This window comes from Trematomus bernacchii, unplaced genomic scaffold (genome assembly GCF_902827165.1).
Source record: "Trematomus bernacchii unplaced genomic scaffold, fTreBer1.1, whole genome shotgun sequence".
Classification (NCBI taxonomy): Eukaryota; Metazoa; Chordata; class Actinopteri; order Perciformes; family Nototheniidae; genus Trematomus; species Trematomus bernacchii.
In genome coordinates, this window is record NW_022988050.1 from 9,329,081 (window position 1) to 9,350,669 (window position 21,589).

The 21,589-nt window shown below is 43.8% G+C and overlaps 1 protein-coding gene across 3 annotated transcripts in view; it reads right to left on the reverse strand.

Annotated features, from left to right (window-relative positions):
- LOC117473559 (C-terminal-binding protein 2) overlaps positions 1-21,589 on the reverse strand; it is an 88,220-nt gene that overhangs the window by 27,338 nt on the left and 39,293 nt on the right. The window contains exon 1 of one of the 3 annotated variants that reach the window (XM_034119191.1): positions 13,727-15,548. The exons of the other annotated variants lie outside the window; for them this stretch is intronic. Within the exon in view, the coding sequence (XP_033975082.1) occupies positions 13,727-15,548 (1,822 nt within the window). Of the gene's footprint in view, positions 1-13,726; positions 15,549-21,589 lie in introns of those variants that run through there. 3 annotated transcript variants of the gene reach the window in all.

Sequence of the window (21,589 nt, forward strand, 5' to 3'; positions counted from 1 at the left end):
ACACACACACACACTCTCGCATTCCCCTCCCTTGCTTCAATATGTTATACACACAGTGCAATGCACACACACACACACCCACACGCTTTAAACCTGAAGAACAATATAACATTCAAGCCACTCCAGCAATAACATACAGCTGTAGAGTTGGGTGTTTTTCCCCCCCATCAGGGCAGTCATCAGAGCCGAGTGTGTGAAGTTCACAGTTTGGTTCCTGAGGGAAAACGAGGGATGGGAGCGAACTGACAGATCGCTCTGCTGAATAGCTGCGAGGACGAGCGGCTGAAAACACTCTGTTTAGAATAACAATGTAACCGGAGCCTCCCTGCATTTCTGCAACACAGCCAGAGCATGTCCAACGCACATACACACCAACACACACACACACACACCTCACCGGCTGCATGACAGGCGCGACCAATAGACAAAGAGCCCGGCACAGTCACACGCCAGAAGCGATTATCACTGACAGTAAAGTGGAAAGGTGGAACGGCCCGAGCAGTTTTGGCTCATGGGATGGGTGGATGTGTGAAACCACTATCTTGTTATCGCATGCAAAATAATCGTGTGTGTCCACATTAAGTGTGCTGTGGCGCAGGGGGTCAGTGTGCTGATCTTCAGCTCAGCGGGAGCACCGGTTCAATCCCACCTCGACCCCCACTACAGTCAGCATGTCGCTGTGTCATTGGGGAGGACACTTCACCCCAAATTGCTCCTCTGGGTATTGAACACAGTATTGAATGTATTACATGTCTAATAAGTAACATGTAATATAATGTAATGTGAAGCGCTTTGAGCACTTGGAAAAGCACAAAAATAAATACCATCAATTATTATTATGATGTGTGTAGGAGACTATCAGGACTGTAGTTTCTCAGAGACAAGCCCAACGAGCAGCGACGGGGCCCGTCAGCCGAGCCGCCGTCTGTACAAATGACACATCTGAGGGAGTGTGACCATCAAAGCCAGAAGCCCCCACTTCCTGCCAGCCAGCCGGCCAGACACACTCACGCAGACATACACACATGTACACACTCTTGATGGAGTGTGGGGATACGGCTGCCCCTCTGATCTTTCTCTCTTCAATAACATTAGAGGATGTGCACGAGAGGGGGGGGGGGGGGGGGGCGCTGACTGACAGCAATATGTTAATATGGAACGTGGTATATCACAGCTTCTCAAAAGAAAGAGCCATTCTGCTGTGGTTGGTTATACTTTAAGAAGAAGAAGGAAAAGGATGAAGAGAGGGCGTATCAAAGAACACCAGAGGTTTTGTGAATGGCCAATGATTACTGCCAACTCCACAGGTCATCAGGTCAAGTAGTATTGAGCTCCAATGTAAGTAGGTACATATTCTTTCTGACCTTGGCAGGTACTGTTGAGATTCGGTCTCTTTAACATCTAAGGTTTCCATCATAACTTGGCCCAGAATACCTTTTTTAAAAATCCATGTTTCACTCTAAATTACTAATGCCTAATAATGCAGCAATTTTCAATGAGAGGAACAACAAGCTTAAGAATCTTATAGAACCTTAGCTCGATCAAAAGTCACACTTATGTGAATTCTTCTTTGACTAGAATGAAGTCTATACAGCGACCTCGGAGCTCCATAAAAGAAAGTTTTAGATAATAGATGGTTCAGTTGTTGTAACTTTCACAATGGATGTTCAAAGGAGTGTGTTGAGAGCTTTGTTGCGTAATGAATAGAAAAGACAAGTTCTAGGGAAACACTCTTTCTCACTCTTTTGTGGAGATTGTGGCTTGATATTTATTATCATTAGGATAATGAAAGGGGTACTACCTGGATTGTTGTGCATAAAACTGCAGCATCTTTTCACTGTGACGCATTTCAATCTGAAAAATGATTGTGGATCCCAAATCAGAAATCCTTAGAAAATCACAAAGGACTGCTTAAATTCATGTGATCACAAGTTGGCTAATTCCTAGAGGGACTTATATCTCAAGTATTTTCCAGCAGGTGCCACAGCTGATGAGCCCAGAAAGATTCAGGGTCTCAGAGGAAAAGGTATCTGGAGGGAGGGAGGGGATGGGTAAAGTGCAGCCACAGGCCCAGTTCAAACAAACAGCTATAAGCCCCTGACTCCAGCAGTTGACGTGCATGTCGTTACATGTTTGGAGGGGGCGAGTAAGCACTAATGAGAACAGATTGGCACAGCAGGTCCCCCCCACACACAAACACACACTTCCTCTTTTAGATGTAGAGCAGCCAGACTTGGGTGTAAACCAGTACTGAAGGCTACATCTGTTCGCCCAGCCTCCTGTGATGCCATAAAGCCACAACCACACCTTCCAGCGCGAGTGTTTGTGCCCACACACACACACAGTTTCTAACACACAACATGAAATAAAACAAATCAATACCTTAAGATCATGATCTATAAGTTTCTGTTTTTAATTCCCCCAATCTGTAGTTTTTTCAGTTTTTATTTAACATTTACTGCGATGCAATACTCACCTATAGTAGTACCTATATGGTATTTCTTGTATTTTTATTTCTGGTTTTACGTTTTTTATTTATTTATACGCTGCTCATTTATACAGTATATTTTCCTCACCTTTTTCAATTGTTCTTCAATCAATTTATATTAAGAATAGGACATTCTCAGTGGTAAGTGTAAAACAAACTTTTTTTAGGTGGAAACTGGATAAAAATCAGTTTCCGATACTCCTATTGAAAAGAAATCTGGGTCTTTTTATTCACAAAATTGATGATGAGCCTTTACACTTGGAAATGGAACCACGGTGCTATTTTTCCTTAGAAGCATAATAATAATAATACATTTTTCAAATTCAGACTCTACACTCGCATCTCCCTCCTGCTGCATGACTTGTTAAAGCCCTGACCTTTAGCACAGTGAGACATCAAGAGCAGCGGTCACGCTCTGGAAGACCCGACAAATGGCCCGAGCCTTCTTACAGTCCGTGTGGATTTACCGTTGAGAGGGAGCCTTCTTCTTTGACCAGCCTAATTATACTGTAAGCGCCCTTTTCCTGTAAGCGCTGGAACTTGGCTGCTGAGAGGAAGCTGAATGTAGAGGCCTGTTAAATCCCCCTAAAGCACTTAAAGGGATTGTAAGAAAGCGAATGGTAGAACGAGCCAACCTACCGCTCGGAGATGAGACTTGGGCTGACCACATTATGACCAGAGGTTCAGATGCTGCACTCAGCGGGGGGGGGGATCTGCTCAGAAGCAGTGGTACCTTAGAGAATACCCCCTGCCAGCTTTTATAGTTTGCTTGGTTTGAAAATGCTTCCATATTTCAGACTTTATTTATAATATGAGGTCTATTACTAGGGTTTTGACTTTTTGTGGCTTTAACTTAATACCAAGAGTGTGGTATGTCTTTCGTGCAAATGTTCTAGTACTTGAAGGGCTAGTTAACTCAAATACCCATAGGTTCTCAAATATCTTTTGTGGTATAAATATATGGTTTTGGCTTGATCTGCTAAAGTTTTAACATACCGTTCCCACAAAAAGGTATTCACAGACCTCGTCGTTTAAGTATTTTTATGTGAGAGAATTTAAATGTTGGTTAACCAACTCTTTAATTTAAGTTTAAAACAAATATTATTATTCTTGCCAGTGTATTGAAAACTGTCCCTTGCGTTTTCAAATCTGCCTTGTTAAGTCCAATTGAATAAGACATGAAGAGAGTGAGGAATAAGCAGTAGTAGTAGTGTCGTTTTTCGGTGACGCAAGTCTAATTTCCCCATGGTGAATGTGTATTTATGAGGCCCAGGTTTATCCACTGTGAGGCACCTGCCGTGACAGCAGCAGCCAGGGTAAATAACACCCCAAGGCATGTATGCAGACGCACACACATACACACAAGAGCCCCCACCCCCACAGCCAGCGGTCCAGATAACATCCTTGAGTCAACACTGCCACTCTGCTTTTGTTTTCTCTGCCTCTCCTCCTCTCTTCCCCTCCCACGTTCCAATCCCTGCGGAAACGCAAGGACCAGGGCTGAAAAGATGCAGGGATGAGGGACAGGGAGATAGAGAAAGAGAGGGAGAGGACGGGCTAAATTACAGCATGGGAATGCAAATGAGTGCATTTTATTTGGGGGTAGCCAAGGGGGGCAAGCAGGATTTATTTTCCAGGCAAGAACGGCCCCCCTGTGGCCTCTGGATCAGTTGCAGCAACAGCTAAAGGAAGAAAAACGAACATTCTCACTCTGCTTTTTACTTCGGGAGGAATAAAAAATGAAATATAACAAACACAAAACCCACAACTCTAAGAGGCTGCTGCAGTCATAAAATAAAATGATATTTTGCTATGCTTTCACGCCTCCTCCTCCCAGCTCTGTTTCACTCCCTCCCTCCCGCTTCTCCCCCCCCCTCTGCCTATAGCACAGACACACTAAAGTTCCTGGAATACGGGCACAAATCACAGCCTGACCAAACACACCACTGCCACCACTCACACCTCCCCCATCTGGAAAAACACAGCAACAAAGTGAGCGTGCACAGGAGGGAAAGGGACGAGGATGGAGGAAGCGGGGTGAGCCAGCTGCAGGTGGTCTCCAGATGTGGTGGCCCTGGGTACAGGCCACTCTGGTGCTGTTCGGCGCGACTCACACATCCCTCCTTCCCCTTTCCCTTCCATCGCTCCTCCTCCTCCTCTCGCAGTGACAGGAGCCATCTGGCCTGGCAGAGAGAGTGGAGACACAGCAGAGAGTCCCACCCTCCCAAGTGTGGCCCCTGAATGCCATTCAGCAGAGAGCAGGAGTAAATAAAATGCACGCACACACATATATGCTCAATACCCCCACTCCCCGAAAGCTGTCACATGGCTATTAACCCATCGAAGCAGCGGCCCAGCTGTGCTCCATTACGATAAATACACCGAGGTCGCGGGGTCTTGTCAACCAGGAGTCAGCCATCAGATACTCTGAGGTGTCCACTTACAGCCTTTTAAAGAGAGCTACACCCTTTTTATCATCACGCCACCCCCCTCCTCTCTTTTCGTCATCTCCAACCTCCTCTGGAAAAAACTCCCACCCACCAGCCCCGTCATCCACCTCACTTCACCACTGCAGATGATATTTCACTCTTCCTCTGGCAGAGCAGCCCCCACCTACCACCCACCATATCCCCAAACCCACTGTAGCTGGAGTTTGAATTTTGGTAACACAATATGAGACCTAGAACACCCGACACCCCGGAGCTGCACTGATGCTAGCCCACTTCCTGTATGTATTTTTATGTACTCTAAAGCGCAATGACCTGCAAGTAAAAGGATGTTGTTGAATAAGCGAAAAACAAATGCAGTCCCTCGAAAACCATTTCCTGGAAGGCTAATAATTTGACTTGTTTTATTCCTCGGAAAATAAAATAGCTTTCTCTTCCCTCTCCAATTGTCCGTCATCAAAACTCTGTTGAGATTACTTTTGGAAAAGGTTAGCCAGTTAAAGGCCTGGCTGCTTTCCTGCATTTGGTCTTTATACAGCTTGGGAATACTCTTAAAAGGATTCCTGAGTAATTGTCTGTGCTGCAGTAAAAATTGGGAATGGAGGGAAATGGACTGTAATGACTGAAAGGGAACAGGGTAGCAGCAACGATAATGGCCAATAAAGGCGACGCGGGGTTAATGCTGCACTATTCCCTCGGATATTAATGAAAGAATAAAAACACACCATGTCTTATTAGCATGTGCAACATACAAAACAGTGGAGGAAGGGCTTGCCTCTTGAGTAGTTTTTATATATTGTATTTATTTGGTATCTTATCATCAGCACTAACAAGGCTCTTTTAAGTTTCCTTAACCTGTTAAGCACCAAGCCTGTTTTTCATGTTTCAGGCTCGAAAATGACATGCCCAAAACAAATGACTACAACTTAACTTCTAAAAGGGTTATATGAATAATTTATTTTAAAGAAAATTCAGATTTTACATAGTAAAAAACTGTAAATTATAGTGTCCGTCCAAAAATTATTTTTTACAGATAGTGAAAACTACCCTTGGATGATGGGTTAGTAGACTAAAAGCTTTAGGAATCCAAAGTACAACATATAATAAGTACCCTGTATCAAGATTGATGCAAAACAAGTGACATTTGACCTTTTTAGAGAGATTTAGCCAAAACCACCCCACCTCTGAGGTGATTTGGGTGAAAATGTTTTTTTTTTCCATATCTCTGGCCCCCCTTGCTCGATTTTGATGGTTGACACCTCTTTCTGACTGTTAGAGCCAATAGAATTGAAGGGGGAGGCCCCCACACACACACGTTGTGAAGAGAAAAGGTGAGGGCTGCGCGCATGTAATTTTGCATCAGAGTGGACCGATCTCTCTCTCTGACATTTGGAAACGAAAAAGCAGTTTTATTGCTTATGGATTATCAGAAATAATTTCAAAGAGGACACAGACACATTGGATGAACCTATGGATTAACTGCAGCATTGTTTTTTTATCGTTGTAATGCCATTGAAGACCAGTTTTGACCAAGGTAAGCCATGTTAGCGTTTCTAGCTACCTAGCTCCACATGTTATGATGTACGCTTTCGTTTATAGCGTCGCAAATGTTTATCACTGAGTGTTGAGGTGGGCACCCCCAGATTCTGTGTCTCCAGGGGACCCAAAACGAGTGGTTGGCTGTGCATCTAGGATAAGTAATAAGGGAGTTATTGTGAGTTTAGTTGCAGAGATAGGTTACATTTTTTTCGCTCGTGGCTAATTCAGAGGCTGAGTGTTAGCATTGTGTGGTTTTTTTGGAGAAAAAAAATTAAAAAGATCAGTTAGCTGAGTTTCTTCCCGTTACATGGATATAAAACATTCATAGTTTATTAAATATTAAGATTCCTTAGACGTTGTTTCCTGCAAATGACGCCCGGTTTATCCGCCCGGTACCGGGCGGATGGTGCGTAACAGGTTAAGGGAAACAGCATTCAGCTAACTTGTAAGACAAATAAATACTCCAATGGCAGCAAAAAGGTGGACCCATAAATATTCTAATGTGACTAAAATATCCTCAAGATGCATTACAAAGCTGAAGCTTAATGATTTGTTTCCCTCTTATCCAGGCTGCCCATTTTTATATGCTTCCACATGGGAGATGTTTTGAGGGTCCTGCTGTTTTTTCTGGCTGTGGAGCTGAATGAATGGCAACCAGTAGCATCGATTTGCAGCGCGGGCCTCAGATCAAACCACAGGACAAAAGACTGGGCAGAAGAACAACGGAGGAACACAATGGGCCGCATGACAACCGCTCAATCGGGACGACCACAACCGACCACAGGCGCACTCGTTCCAGGAAGGAAAAGGCTTAACAACAAACGACAACAAGGATAGAAAAGCAGCCACAGCTACACAACGACGTAGCCAACTGTGCTAGTCCGAAAAATGAGTTCTCCCACGAGAAAATGTTTCATTCATATTATTTTCATCTCCTCTCTTTCTCACTCTTTTTCTTCATCCTCTCCACTTCCCCCTCTCTCTAGAACCCCTCCTCGCCGTCCACAGACCATGAAGAAAGTAAATATGTGCATGAGGTAAAGCAATCGGTTAACCTTTGAAATACCCTGGCAATGAGATCTGCGGCTCTTTACTCTTTTCAGCTGCATAAAAAAAGGGAATGGAAGAAGAAAAAAAACACAAGGTTGGCCACCACTTCAGAGGCGATATTCAATATCCATGAGCTTTTTCATTTCACACTGATGAATAATTCAGGGTGACCTGCCCACCACTGAGTGAGAGAAAGAGGGGGAGGGAGACAAAAAAAAAGGAGGACTGGGGAGGTGTGCAGAGGTAGTTGTCTGTTTTAGTGGATGCAGCTGTTGCCGTTCGACATGCACAAAACCAATCTCCTTCCCAGCTGCCGGGGAGAGAGAGAGGAATAATACGGCAGAATTGACGACAGATAATTGGGGAGATTATATCAAAGTGCTGCCATTCTTACAGCACGAGCAGTGAGCACACACCGCTGCGATCCTGTAAACAAAACAGCCACGGGATAAGGCGACTAGTAGGATAAATAAACACGACAGTGCGATCTCCAAAAATAGCTGGAAGATTTTTCTCACAAATCATACATCTCATAATTAACATAAACACACACATACACTCACAAAAACACACACTCTCACCCCCCTCATCTCGCCATTAGCACTGAGCAGTAACCTTTGGGCATGTTAAGGAGAACGCAAGGGCCAGTTACCGTTCAGTCCAAATTACAGCAATAACAGCTGGCCTCCAGTCAGCGCTATCTAGCATGCAACCTGAAATATGTTTATTTTTTAAACTAAAAAGACCCCTTTCTCCATGTATTTTTTTTCATCCAGCCATTTCCCATTTGATTCAGGAGCCAATTCATTTTCAAAAAAACATGGGCGGGGCAAAATTATCTGTTGTTAAAAGCAAAAATGAGAAAATTGAGCCTTTGAAAATGAGCACATATATTTATTTTCCTATTTCTTAAATCTAAGATTCAGGAAATACTTAAATTATCTTAGCTAACTGATGGAAATGTATCCCTGACATGACTTAAAAAAACTCTCTCAAACAGCATTTTCAAATATATTGGATGAAATCCGAACTCAAGATGCAAACTCGTCATTATTGTAGAGACCCATGCCAGTATTAATCTACAGTAGCAGATTAGATATGAGAAAACGTAAAACTTAAGGCCAACTTTCTGACCAGGGGATGGCACATCTGACCCTGAGCAGAGGTCAGCTGCTACTATCGAGCACGCACACAAACACACTCAAGCTGTCACAAGCAGAGGGAGACCAGCTGTTCTTCATTCGCTCGAAGGCTCTGCTCCCTCCACGGGTTGGCTGGCTTTGCAGAAACCATTAATCCCTCTGTGAATGCAACTGATGGTTTGGAAAGATCAACCACGAGAAGACAGCAAGGGAGGGGCGAGATGGAGATGGGGATGGCGCTCGACAAACACTTTTACTTGTTTTATGGTTTTTTTCTGAGACAAAACTACTGCAGTGGAAAAATAGATTTCCCTGGCCATATTTCCCCAGGGACACAAACAATACAGAGGCTGAGTGGAGATGGAGCAGCAGATACTTCATGTAACGTTTACCAGGTTCTCAGGAAACGGGAGACACATGGCAGATTGCGCATGGCATTCAAGAATCTGAAGGTGAATAACGCAACAGCATACAGTAAAGAGAGAAAAGCTTTCCATTGTTTTGGGTTTGCACTTACACTACAGCACATACGATTTGAAATTAAGTAATGAAAGGCCTAACTTCAAACTTGTATTTTATAAGCTTTGAACAGTCGATAAGGGCACTTTTCAAAACACAGTTCCCACATTTTAGGAAAGGCAAGCAAAACAAACAAAAACATTCAGACATGTTTTTTATGGATTAACGGTGTAGTAGTATGATCGACAAACTTTTTTTACAACAGATAATTTGTTTTACTTCCTGAAGACCAGTCAGAAGGCAAAAAAGCCTAGAAAGAAAATACTTTCAGACGAAAATAAATGTAATGGGTTTATTTTCTGTAAACTTGATTAGTTTGTGAACGCTTAAATGAAGCGTGTGAACACAATGGGTTACATTGCCTAAACTGTTCATCTGGCAGGTCAAAAAACTCAAATTAAATCTAAAAGACAACACTTTAACCTCACCGCAGACATACCCAATATAATAAAGACCCCACTGTAACTCTATGAATGCATTGGCTTCCATAGATACAATAGATTAATACACACATGTGGTGCTATATGACGTCAATACTAGAGCAGGGTTACACTGATTAGTATCCAGCTACATTCCCTGTAATAACCCCTGACCGATGCCTTGTGAGCTCAAACCTCTTGTCTGTCTCCACTCATTCATATCAAAGGGATTAGTGAGGATGACACAGACACGCACTGACACGTGACGCCTGTATAGTAGCATCCACACACACAAGTCATATTCATAGCACACATACACACACACACAGATGGCCAGTGGGATTTCCCCACTCTAATTCTCAGCCTATTCCTGGACAGGTAGCGTAAGCCACTAGCCCCCTAACCCATTACGGCATCAAGAAGTTAATCATCTGTGATAATATTTTGTTTACTTGTGTCTGTTTTTCAGGATATTAGAATTCAAATTAAACTAATTACTAAGAGATTAAGGTTTCCACTAATAGCTTTTTAATATCTTATTTTATTATTAGGTAAACCAATTGGTCAATACCTTTTTACCTATCATAACTCATATTTAATTAGCAGACAACAACATGTCTGAAATATGTGACAAGCGGCCTACACTGGAGCTATCAACACTGCTTGCTTGCTTCAGGGATTTGTCTTCCTCACTTTCGCAATGAAAACACATGATCAGTTGTTAAGGTCTTGTCCCAATGTCCTGCTGTCACATCCAGCCGGCCTCAGATGAAGACAAACACTTCCTGCTGCTGGGAGAGGGACATCTGTGGTCTGTGTTTGAAAGGAAAGCAGGGGGCCACTGCATTGTGTGTAGTCCACAACAAAAATACACAAACATGTCCATATATAAAAATTCTAAAATACTTTGGAATTATGCATTTGAGGTAAAATATCAAAGCACTCTCACACAAACAAAGCAAGGTGTCTGAACAGAGAAACCGACGCTACATAAAACAGGTGTGTCCAGAACCAAAGTCCAAGACTGACATATCAAGGATGTGGAAAACAGACAGGGAGTGCACGCTAAAATCAATGTCAACAAAACAAAGCAGTTTAGCCAAGGACAGTTGCAAGCACATTAGGCATGCATCCTCATGGATGTCCTTCCAAATACAGGCAGGCAAACATAAAATCCCATTCAGGCTCTCATGGGAGCAATGCACTGGAAGGTTACATAACTGTCACCGACACCAGTGATGGCTTCCTGTCAAAAGAAGGGGGAGGGGGGGGGGGGCATGTTTGCTATTTTTTAACTAAACTTGCGATTGAGCGGATAAATCCTGACTATAGTGGCACAAAGACAAAACATTTGTACAGGTGAACATGTCGACTAACACATACCATATAGCTTCAACAGTATCTCTCTAGTATCTCTAGTTCTAGTATCTCTACTTCCTGTGAACTTCAAGCCCTGCCCCCAAACACTCCAACGCCTCTTAATTCTTTAGCCCAGAAAAGTACATCTGAAGATCTTCTCTGGATTATCTCCACAAGTAAATCACGTGCTGGCATTTGTCGACAACATGCAAGCGTCCACCTTAGTTAATCTGTTGAGCACACACACAATGCTGGCTACAAGCCAATCACGTCTCTTATTAGCGGGTTGGCTATTCTGCTTCACGTGACATCAAAGTTAGGTTTACCCACCTGTGCTGTTCTGTGGGACGCTACTGACGGACAACTCCATGGCCAATGCGAATGCTGCAAGGCGCTCTCCCTACTTTGGATGGAAGGGAACTGTTGCAACTAAGCTCGCCTCAACCGTTTAATGCCATTATTAACACTACTTATGGCTTTAGCCAACCAAGACAGCGCCCTGTGGAGAGGAGTACACAGACAGGGCCCTCCCACCTGCAACTTCTACATACATATTTTAAGGAGCTACCGATCTCACTAAAGCTCAAATCTTTGCTTTCAAAACTCTGCTTTGAGAATAGAATACAATTTGCCAATATGGAAATGTGGAAGCCTCGGCGGCTATGTGTAATTTTACACTTTGATGCAAGATGATAAAGAGAACACTGGTTTGTACTGGAAGAACAACCAATTTATTCAGTAGGTGCAAAAGGAATAATGTGTCAACTTTTCATCAATATGCATGTTTGAACATAAAACACCATGCATGTAATAAGAGAATCTCTTCACTGATGTACTAAAGCTCTTGCACAAAAATGCACTAAAAAATGAGAAGCAATCTCTTGAGATGTGCACTGTTCAGAGAGAGAGGGAGAGTGAGGAAGAGTGTAGAGAAATATGTTTTCATTAAGTGCCCGGCAACATCTTATTATCTCAATCAATTTTCCCCTGTTCAGCACTGCACATGGCTGCCCAAAAGTAAAGTAGTAACAAGTGCACAAAATGTGAAACACTGCATGCAGGGCTTCACTTTTCCCCTTCCCTAAATGTGAAGATCAGCTATCTCTGATTACCACCAAAACCTAGGTTGCCTAGCAACACACAATTAAGCAGTATGCTTTGCGATCGGCGGCAAGGGCTGCCCATTATCAGATGAAGTTACTGAAGCAACAAATGTCAGCTACATGCAAATGAGTTTGTTGTGCTAAAAGTGTACTGCTAGAGCGGGGAGGGGCTGCCAGTGTGACCTTGGAAAGCTACGGGTTTGTGCATGAAGCTTAAAAAAGGGACTTCCTACTCCCACCTCCCCCCGCCTCTGAATCTCACACTCGCTTATCATTTCCTAGAGAACATGACATGAAGGGAAGCCACTTCATAAAAGTCATTACTTTTTAACAAGTGCAGCAGCCCACAGACCCATTAGAGAGGCAGGCAAGACACAGGGTTGCATGGCATAAAAGCAAGGTTAAAATATATAATTCTTCCCTAAGCTCATTTGCTGACTTTGGCAGGGAAATACATCAACTTGGTAAAGGGAGAAATCAAGGCCTTTCTTTGTTGACATAACCTTATGACAGCTTGCTGAGGAATCCACTGTCAAGGTAAACGGAGCATAAAAAGCTGCCAAACTACTTGCTTAATCATTGTATGAGACCAACAAGTTGCACAGAAAACTCATACATTATTAAGCATTCTGTGAGGCCACTAGGACTGCAGGGTTAAAAAGAATACACAAGAAGACAAAATTGGTTTTGCCATTTTATACGCAGCCTAAGTTTACAAGACAATTATTTTATCACTGTAACTTTATCAAATTGCAAATTAATTCCTAAGAGTTGTTGAAAGCAGCACAAAGCATCAGAGACATACTTTGAAATTACTTTTCAGTTAGAGTGGGTGGAGAACAAATATCCTGTAACTACTACTTGAGAAGAGTACAATTGAGTGTATAGCAAGCCAACAAATAAATGAACCAAAGTTTAGTGGCACTACAATGCAACCAGAGTTTCAAACAGACATCAGTGTGTCTATAAAAAACAGTTACCTATTATAGCCTACACAACTATACATCCAATTAGTGTAATTGGATGTTGAGGCAGTTAAGCCTCCGATTAGGTGAGAGTAGAATAGAAAACAGTATGACAGCAACCATGCGTAAAGGAAACTTTTATCAGAGATAAGTTGGAAATGTATGTCTTTTTAACATTTACTAACCATATCTTAGTAAAATGTAAAGTGTATAGTAAGAGAATAGTTAGTAAAATGATCTGGTATATAAGTGTGTACTTTAAACCTCAAAAAAGCAAGATGCCACTACAAAACAACTCAAATAGCACACTTCTCACCAATAAACTAATTGAAAGAGTGCTGCACATAAGAAGTGTTTCAACTAGGTGATGAGACAGAATCCCCTCCGGCAAATGACACAACCCTGTTGCAATAAGTGTATAAATAGTTGCGTATATAAAAAGAAAAGACCTCTCAGAGCAAAGCTGCTTAACTTGTCAGCTGCATCTTATGCTTCTACTTTGGTTTTTGTAGTATTGGAAAAATCTATCAATCATAAAACAGATTTAAATCTCACCGTGCATCTAATCTATGACAAAACACAACACAGAAAAAGACTATTTCCAAAGCCTACACAAGAAATAGATAAAGCAGCAACAAGGACAGAGATGAAAGGGTTTGAAAAAATGAAGGGAAATATGTGAGGTTTGACATTACTTGTGTCAGGTGCGGAGAGCATAGTTGAGACTATGACAGGTGGACCAGTGCGACGTCCTACCAACTTGCTGTTGTTAAGGTTTTGCGCTTGGAGATTGGATGAAGAAGTTACAGGAACAATGTTACTCTCAGGAGCAGCAATCATCCCTTTCCGGAGAAGTTGGGGGCTATGAAGGGGGGTTGCCGCTGCTATTGGCGATGGTGGAGGAAGGTTGGTAGCTCTCTTCATCAGCTCCATGGGGGAATAGGAACCAGAAAAGGTTTTGGGCGCCGCTCCAGGGGTGCCTGGAGCTGGTGGAAGCTGTTGTCCAAGAGCAGACATGGCAAGACCGGTGTGGGCATTGTACATGGAGAATGGTCTTCCCTGAGTGACAGCATTGCTGTATCCTCCGGGGCCGATTGGAAAAGCTCCAGTTGCCAGGGGCCGTGCTACTTGGTAGTTGGTGGTCTCCAGGAGGTGTTGGGAGGGTGCGCTGTTGGGTCTTCTACCAAGAAACTCTCCCATTCTGGGGGACACGTTCTGGATGGTGCTGGGCGGTTGCTGCATCAGGCAGGGGTCCATGGTCAAACCCGGGGGCTGCATGTAAAGCTCGCGGTGACTGAAGCTATTGGATCGAGTACGTGTTGCTGCCCCACTTGCCTTGCTACCAAGCACCACACGAGAGAGGACACGGGCTTGGGCCAAGTTAGGGGCCAAAGAGCGAACATCGTGGTCCTCCATCATTCCCAACGTGGCAGCAGAATCAAAGCCATGTTGCAGCAGTAGAGTGATAGTGCTCTCAGCCAAGCCTTCAGCTCGCAGGTAACCCAAGAAGTTAGGGTCCACCATCCTTTTGGGGTCTAGAGCACTTTGATGGTGATGAGGCATGCTGGAGTTCATTCCAGCTGTGGCAACCATCATGGCTGAGCTGGGGTCATAGTTTGGGTCATAAGGCATCCTCTGGGAGGCTACAGCTCCATACGCGCGGTGAAGAGCTCCGTCCATTCCCTGAGAAGCTGCGTCCAGCCCTGAACTGGATGCAGCTTGCTGGCGAGGGTCCAGGGAAAAGCTGTTGATATTGTTATAAGCTTGACGAGCAGAGAGAGACGGTTGTTCAGTATTGTAATAGGTAAGAGGGGGCTGGCCCCCGTAAACTGCAGGAGAGGGAGAGCAGCCGCCAATACGGTGGATGTCTGGTATCATCTTAGATCCCAGTGTTTCCCTGTACAAGCGGCTCAGCTCATGAACAGGAAGGGGAGGAGGTGGAGGAGGAGGAGGAGGTGGAGGGGGAGGAGGCACGGGGGTAGGTGTTGAGGCGGAGGGCCGCACGGAAGGTGTGGCTCTTGCCTGTCCTTGATCCCAGGTAGGCCTCAACCCCCCAGCGCTAGGCCCATAATGCGAGGCTGATCTGTTGAGCAGGTGCTGGTTATCCCTATAAAATCCAGACTCGTCAGGTAGCTGGCCAGATAAAGTAGCGTCAGCCAGGTAGTAATCCTGAGGTGGTGCAGAGGCCCGGCCTGCCATCAATTGCCTGAGGTAGAGACTGTTGCTGAGATCGGGCACAGATGTCTTCCTCAGTAGCTGCTGCCCACGCCGCTCCTGCTGGGCCTGCCTGTACATGGAGGTCTGGAGGTCTGTATCAGCTTTCTCACAAAGATCTAGGTGATGGTGACACCAAGCTCCACAGTCAGCTCCACCCTGTGAAAAAGAATTCCTACGTCCCGCAATGGTGCCACAGTGTTGACAGCGACTTGCAGCCCTGTTGTTCTGACCGTCAGACCATTCAGGACCCCGTTGGCCCAGAGCACCACCAAAATGCGACTGCTCACTTGAGTTAGGCATCAGTGAAGACAATGAAGCGGGCAGCTATAAAAGCGGAAAATAGAGCCGGGTATTGTGTTTCTACTCTCCAGTTACACTCACCACCAATCAAATGGGAGACGTGGAGAGAGGATGGGAAAAGGTGAAGCATGAGCTACCTTTTTACCTGAACTGCAGCTGTAGGGCCCCCCCCCCCACCCCTCACTCTTAAGTCCACGCTATCATGTAGCTCCCAGCTGGCAGCCTATCTAAATAATTCAGCCCTGGAAACATTAGAAATCAATGAAGAGAGAGGCACAACATGACAAACACACAAGCAAGAGACAAACACACATGCAAACAGAAAAAATGCACACCTTTAGGGAGAGGCTCTACTCCATTCTACAGCAGGGATCATGCTTGTGCTGGGTGTCAGGCTTACATTCCAAAATAGAACCGGGGGTAAAGAAATTGGGGTAAAAACACATGCTGGACAATGCCAACAGAATGGAGGAGGGGACAAGGCGGGCTAATCCAATGGGGTTCGTGCACGTCATTGGCAGGGACAGTGCTGTCGTCCACAGTGTGTGCCTCGAGGGGATTAGCGTCAAGCTAAAACCTGCTTAAATCCACTGCCCCCTCTGACATCACTTGAGCCAGATAGTGTACACAGCAAGCACGCTGCTGAGGCCCCTGGATGTTCACAGAGTGTAAAGCTACAGTGTTTACGGTGTTTAGTGGTTACTGCTAACCCTATCGTTGGCAGCCAGCATCCCTTGGGCCTGAATGGATCTTCCCTGAGGGACTTGGAAGGTTGGGGACTGACATGTTTGCTGAAGTATGTCCCTGGAGAGAGAGGGAGGGGGGTTGTTGCATAGGTTGGATTCACAAGTACTTGTGACTGAGGGTCAAATGTAACCTGGTGGCTACTAGAAGGAAGTAGATGTTCCACACAAACCACAGAGCACAACTGGGCAACTTCAGATTCACATATATGAATACACTGACAACATTATAGGGGAAAACATGCAACCATGCAGTGTCTTAAAGAATTGAGATTCCCCCCCCTTAAGTTTGTTGTATAAAATAGATGGTTTAAGAATTAAAGTAGGAAATCCTACTTTTGGTGTTGCTCATTTGAATTAAATTAATTTAAACTTATATCAAATCATAATCCAGGGGTTGCAAATACAAAATATCTATACCTTCAAAGGCATTATACCGTTTACTATACTGTCACAATAAGGCTATAGTAATTTATTCAGAATGTTTTGATTCACAAAATGAATAAACATGAACTGCACTTTTAACAAGTCAAGTCTGGTTTCCCCTCAAAGCGCTCGCACTGCTACTACACACTCCAGATGTACAACAGAGCAGCAGATGTGGCTTATCTGTGATGTTGCCATCTGAAAGATAACTGCCGGTGTTTACTTGCCGTGACAAGAGCAATGTAAACAAAAAACAGCGGCAGGAGGAGTAGAAAGGGCGCTTTGATAAGTGTGTGATGGGAAAAAAGCTGATAAGATGGGAGGCTGTCAGATTTTGACCTGACCGCTAACACAGACAGTGTGGGATAGGACAAGGCAGGAAGGGAGGGGGATATGATTGGACTGCACTGGACTGTGACAACTAGATGGCTACCAGCCTGTGTCCATTCTTTGCTTTGCTTCAGTTTGAAATAGGGAACAGGAGTTTAAAGGAAAAGTCGCCAGGGACATCATCTGCATGCTCCTGAGACACACAGACAGCGTGACTGAAATGTGCAAAATGTATAACAGTTAAGGAGCGACAACAGACCGCGATAGTCACGTGTCTCTAAATGTTGTCCCACTACCTGTCAAATCACATCGGGAAACGCCATAACAAGCTTGTTTTCATTTTAGAGCTTAAGTGATGCAATCATGACAAAATGTTAAAAAAAGATTGTTTCATAATGGAAGATCGGATGGGAGAACATTAAGTAGGTCAAAACTAAAGTAAATTAGAACAGATTTATTTTCCCTATGGCCCTTAGTAGTCCAATATGATGCACATCTGAAGGATAGTTTCTTTCATTAGAGGTAAAACATACCTAGCAATTTCCTTGCAGTGATTTCTCAGTGCTGTCCTCCCAAGTCGGAGTCTCCCTGTGCTTTTTTGTCAGCTGTAAAACACACCATTAATCACTATGTTGTATCTCTCTACGGCGATCGCCGACAATAACTTATTTTAATAAGCCCCTTCCAGGGCCTTGTGCCACTCAGAACCCTGCTCGCTGACAAAATATTAATAACAATAATAAACATCTCAAGTACGGTCAGGCTAGTGTTGCTAACACAGAAACAAGGATATGGCATACGTTATCTCTTTCCATGCAAATTGCTGCATTTCCCATTTTTCACAAGCAAGAGAAGCTAGGGCACCGTATTCATCGTGTCTGCTTTCTCTGGTATGCCTCTCATGAGGGCTGCTCCATAATTAAGTGAGCATGCTATATTACACTCATCAAGCAATAGGGACCCTGTACTTGATAGCATGAATAATACAATAGAAGAAAAGGAACCCCAAAGTTACGCAGTGGATACTTGGTGAAAACTATCAGAATCGATGCCAACACCCGGTTTGGTAGCTCGCAGCCAATCGGACGGCTCAGTGAAAGACCTCTAGGTAACAATGTGTTGAACAGACGTGCCTTTGGAGCAATCTGGCCATCTTTCTAGGGCACAGGACGCTAACGGCGGGACTTGGCAGGCAGCGCAGGGAGAGATAGCTGCAAAATGATTTAGATAGCTGCGACTCTACAACTGCTGATCCATTAAACTTTCATAGGGACTTCATAAATTAAAAGCGTGACTGGAAGAACTTGAACATTCTACTCAATTACTGTGATTGTACAGTATATTAAAGTTTTAACGAGCCCCTGGGCCTTTTCTTGCGCAACACAAGTACCGGGGGGAAGGAGGGGCGATCAGGAAAGAAAAACACATGGTACCAATTCTGGTCCGATGGCTTTTCCGAGGGTTCACATCTGCTGTGTTAGCAAGACTCTGTCCTCCGCCTCTTTACTACCTCGCATGTCTGTGTTTCACATTTGCATGGGTGGGAGGACCGTAGTGAAGAGCGGGAGCCGCTACTGCAAACCTTTTATCAGCTAGGCGAGACCTCTGGTGAGGCAACTGATTAAGAGTTTTGTCTTCCATTTTAAGCGGGTTGGTTTGTTCCCTACGTTCCGCCTGCCTATCATTATCAAGCCAGTGGCCCATACTGCATCGCAGATGGGCCAGACAGAAGGGAGAGACGACAGCCCGCTTGCTTTTTGGAGAGACGAGGAGTGTGCAGCTGAGTGAGAGAAGAGGGAGGGAAGGAGAGTGAGAGAGAGAAGAAAGGATAGAACCGAAAAATGTAATTTGCCTCCACGTCACTGATGAAAAAAGATATGTGGACTCTAGTTAATCGAAAGAGCACTTTTGCAATATGTTCAACTAGGCTGTGGTTGTAAGTGAGATAGAGTGCAAAGTAAGGACTTAATGAAGTATAACACATCTGTTATTAATGCACACCCCTTAGTAGTGCTTACACATGGTTTTAGGTCAGAATGTCCTCTCTTTTGATTTTACAAAACGTTAAGACCATTATATCATTTTCCGTAACAAAATAAGACCAACAACTAATTGATCAATTTGAAATGTAAGCTCCAACCCAAGCAGCCGTTCTTATATTCTCCTTCTTATAAAACACCTGCACAAAATACTGTTTAATACTCTATCAGAGCAAAAAAAAATAATAATAATAATTGAGAAATTGTAATACAGGCTTGATTTCAGAATTACACCCACGACAGATTTTAATCCCCGACGATGAATTGCATCCTTGTCAGCACTCCAAAAAGATTTGAGGTTTGATACCCAGCCTTTATTTTCTTAAGAACACAGAGCATTATCGAGCAACCGACTTGCGTGAGGTAAAAAACAAACATAAAGCCAAAAGCGTAGAATACACTTACCATTTGACATGACATTTACCCTTAATTGCTATGACTCCATTAAGGTATCCGTTTAACATAAATTAATTTATTCAAGCAAACAAAATAATCACTATAAAGCAGAATTGGCTGCTGGGCCGCTTTTATGTTTTGTTCGGCCACATATTATATTCCTCATTATGCAGGAATAAAATGTCATCATGTAACACAGCATGAATAAAATGCAGATGTTGATTAAAACATTATCTGACTAGATTAAAGCAGCCCTAATCCAACCCAGGGGGAAACAGTATTGCCGGGTACAAGCAAAACAACAATCATAGTTTAAAAAAAGAAAAAAAGAGCAGAACCATCCTCCCTCCCAGCCAATGGGCCAGTTGCTGCAGAATGATAAACATTGATTCAGCTCAAATTAAACTGAGAACATGAAAGGACCAGGCGCTGGGAGGAACACGGCAGATCACTCCTCATCTCTTCAGATGACAGAAATGAATCTCTTCACCCCTGAGAGGGAGAGAGAAAGCTCCTCTCTATTCCTCATAACGCTGAATTAAAGCTGATGCTTCCCAGCAGCTGCTTTGATTGAGCTAACTAGCCGCTTTTAATAAAAACAGTCGCAACCAGCTCCCTGCCTCCTTATTTGCAGACAGGCCAGATTATGCTAAATACATATCAAGGACTTTAATGGCTTAATCAGCCTTGTCATCTAGGCTTCCTTAGATACTGCATTTCTGATCACACTGCCATGAATGTCGATGTTATACAACCAGAACAATGTTATGATATTTAAAACGTTTAAATGTGACACCTTGCATGGCGTTGGAAACAGTCTTGGACAACAGGAGTTGTTTTTTGTGGTTCAAAAACATTAGGAACAAAAGCTGTATTTCGACAGTGCAGTGTGTGGTCTCAGCAGACGTTTCTTTGAAAGAGAACGTTCCAGATTTTCTCTTGAAAGAAGACACAGCACGAGTCACGGATTCATCTGGTCTGTGTCTGTTTGCCAACCGCGGCCCGGTTGAAGTGTGAACCTGGATTCAGATGAGTTGCACCCGGCAGTAGCCAAATAAGCCCTGTGAGGATTTCACCTGAATGTGCAACAGAAAGCAGAGCCCTCGCTTCATGTGTGTGTTTTTCAGCATGTGCTGAGACAATCGCCATGGCAGCCTTATCACGCCAGTACATGCAATCAGCAAAACAACTTTGCCTGGTCATTGGCTCATGAACAAATCACAAATCACAAGCTGTTTTTTTTCTTTACGCCCTCACAATGGTCGCCAGAGGACTGATTCACTGATCCTGTATGACGGCCATCTGGAGAGTTAGAGTGTGTGTGTTTGTGAGTGTGTCTGAGAGAAGGGACGTCGGCAGGTACGCTCACCATGAAGTAGCTCTGCATGCATCACAGCAACACCTGTTACCGTCTCTCTGCGTTTCTCCTGTGGGCTTGGCGCTCTTGCCCAGCAGAGCAGACTAACTGTTGTTCCCCCTGGAATGACTAACTACCTCAGCTGTCCCATTCACACACACATGCAACAGCTGGACGACAACCACAACTCTAATCAGGAAGGATTTCCACCAATGAATGCTCCACCTGTGATATGAAATATGACTGCTTTATGATTCAGATCATGAAATTCAACATTATACTCTTTCAAATTCCAGTGGGCTCATATTGCTGTAATATCATCTTGTCATGTTATTAGTTTACTACATACTGAAGTGCCATTTGTAATCATTAACTGATAATGAATCATTTAAAAAAGTAAAAATGTCATTGCCAAGAGTGTTATCATACCACACGTGTCTATGTGTAAAGAGACTGTTTGCAGCTGGCTAACTTAGCTTAGCATAAGATTGGAAACAGTTGGAAACAGCTAGCCTAAAGTCTTCTGTATTTAATCTGTACAAAAATTCACAACCCAGCATTTTACAGGGCGTTACATCATGAATTATTTCTTGTCCTGAACCAGTTACTTCCTGAAGTCTCCGCTGGTTGCCTGGCAACTGGTCCTGGCCAAAATATGTCCAAGAGCTTCAGAGGTGGTGGCAGGCTGACCATTGGACAGAGCCAGGCTAACTCTGTTGAAAGCTAAGCTAACCAGCTGCTAACTAAAGA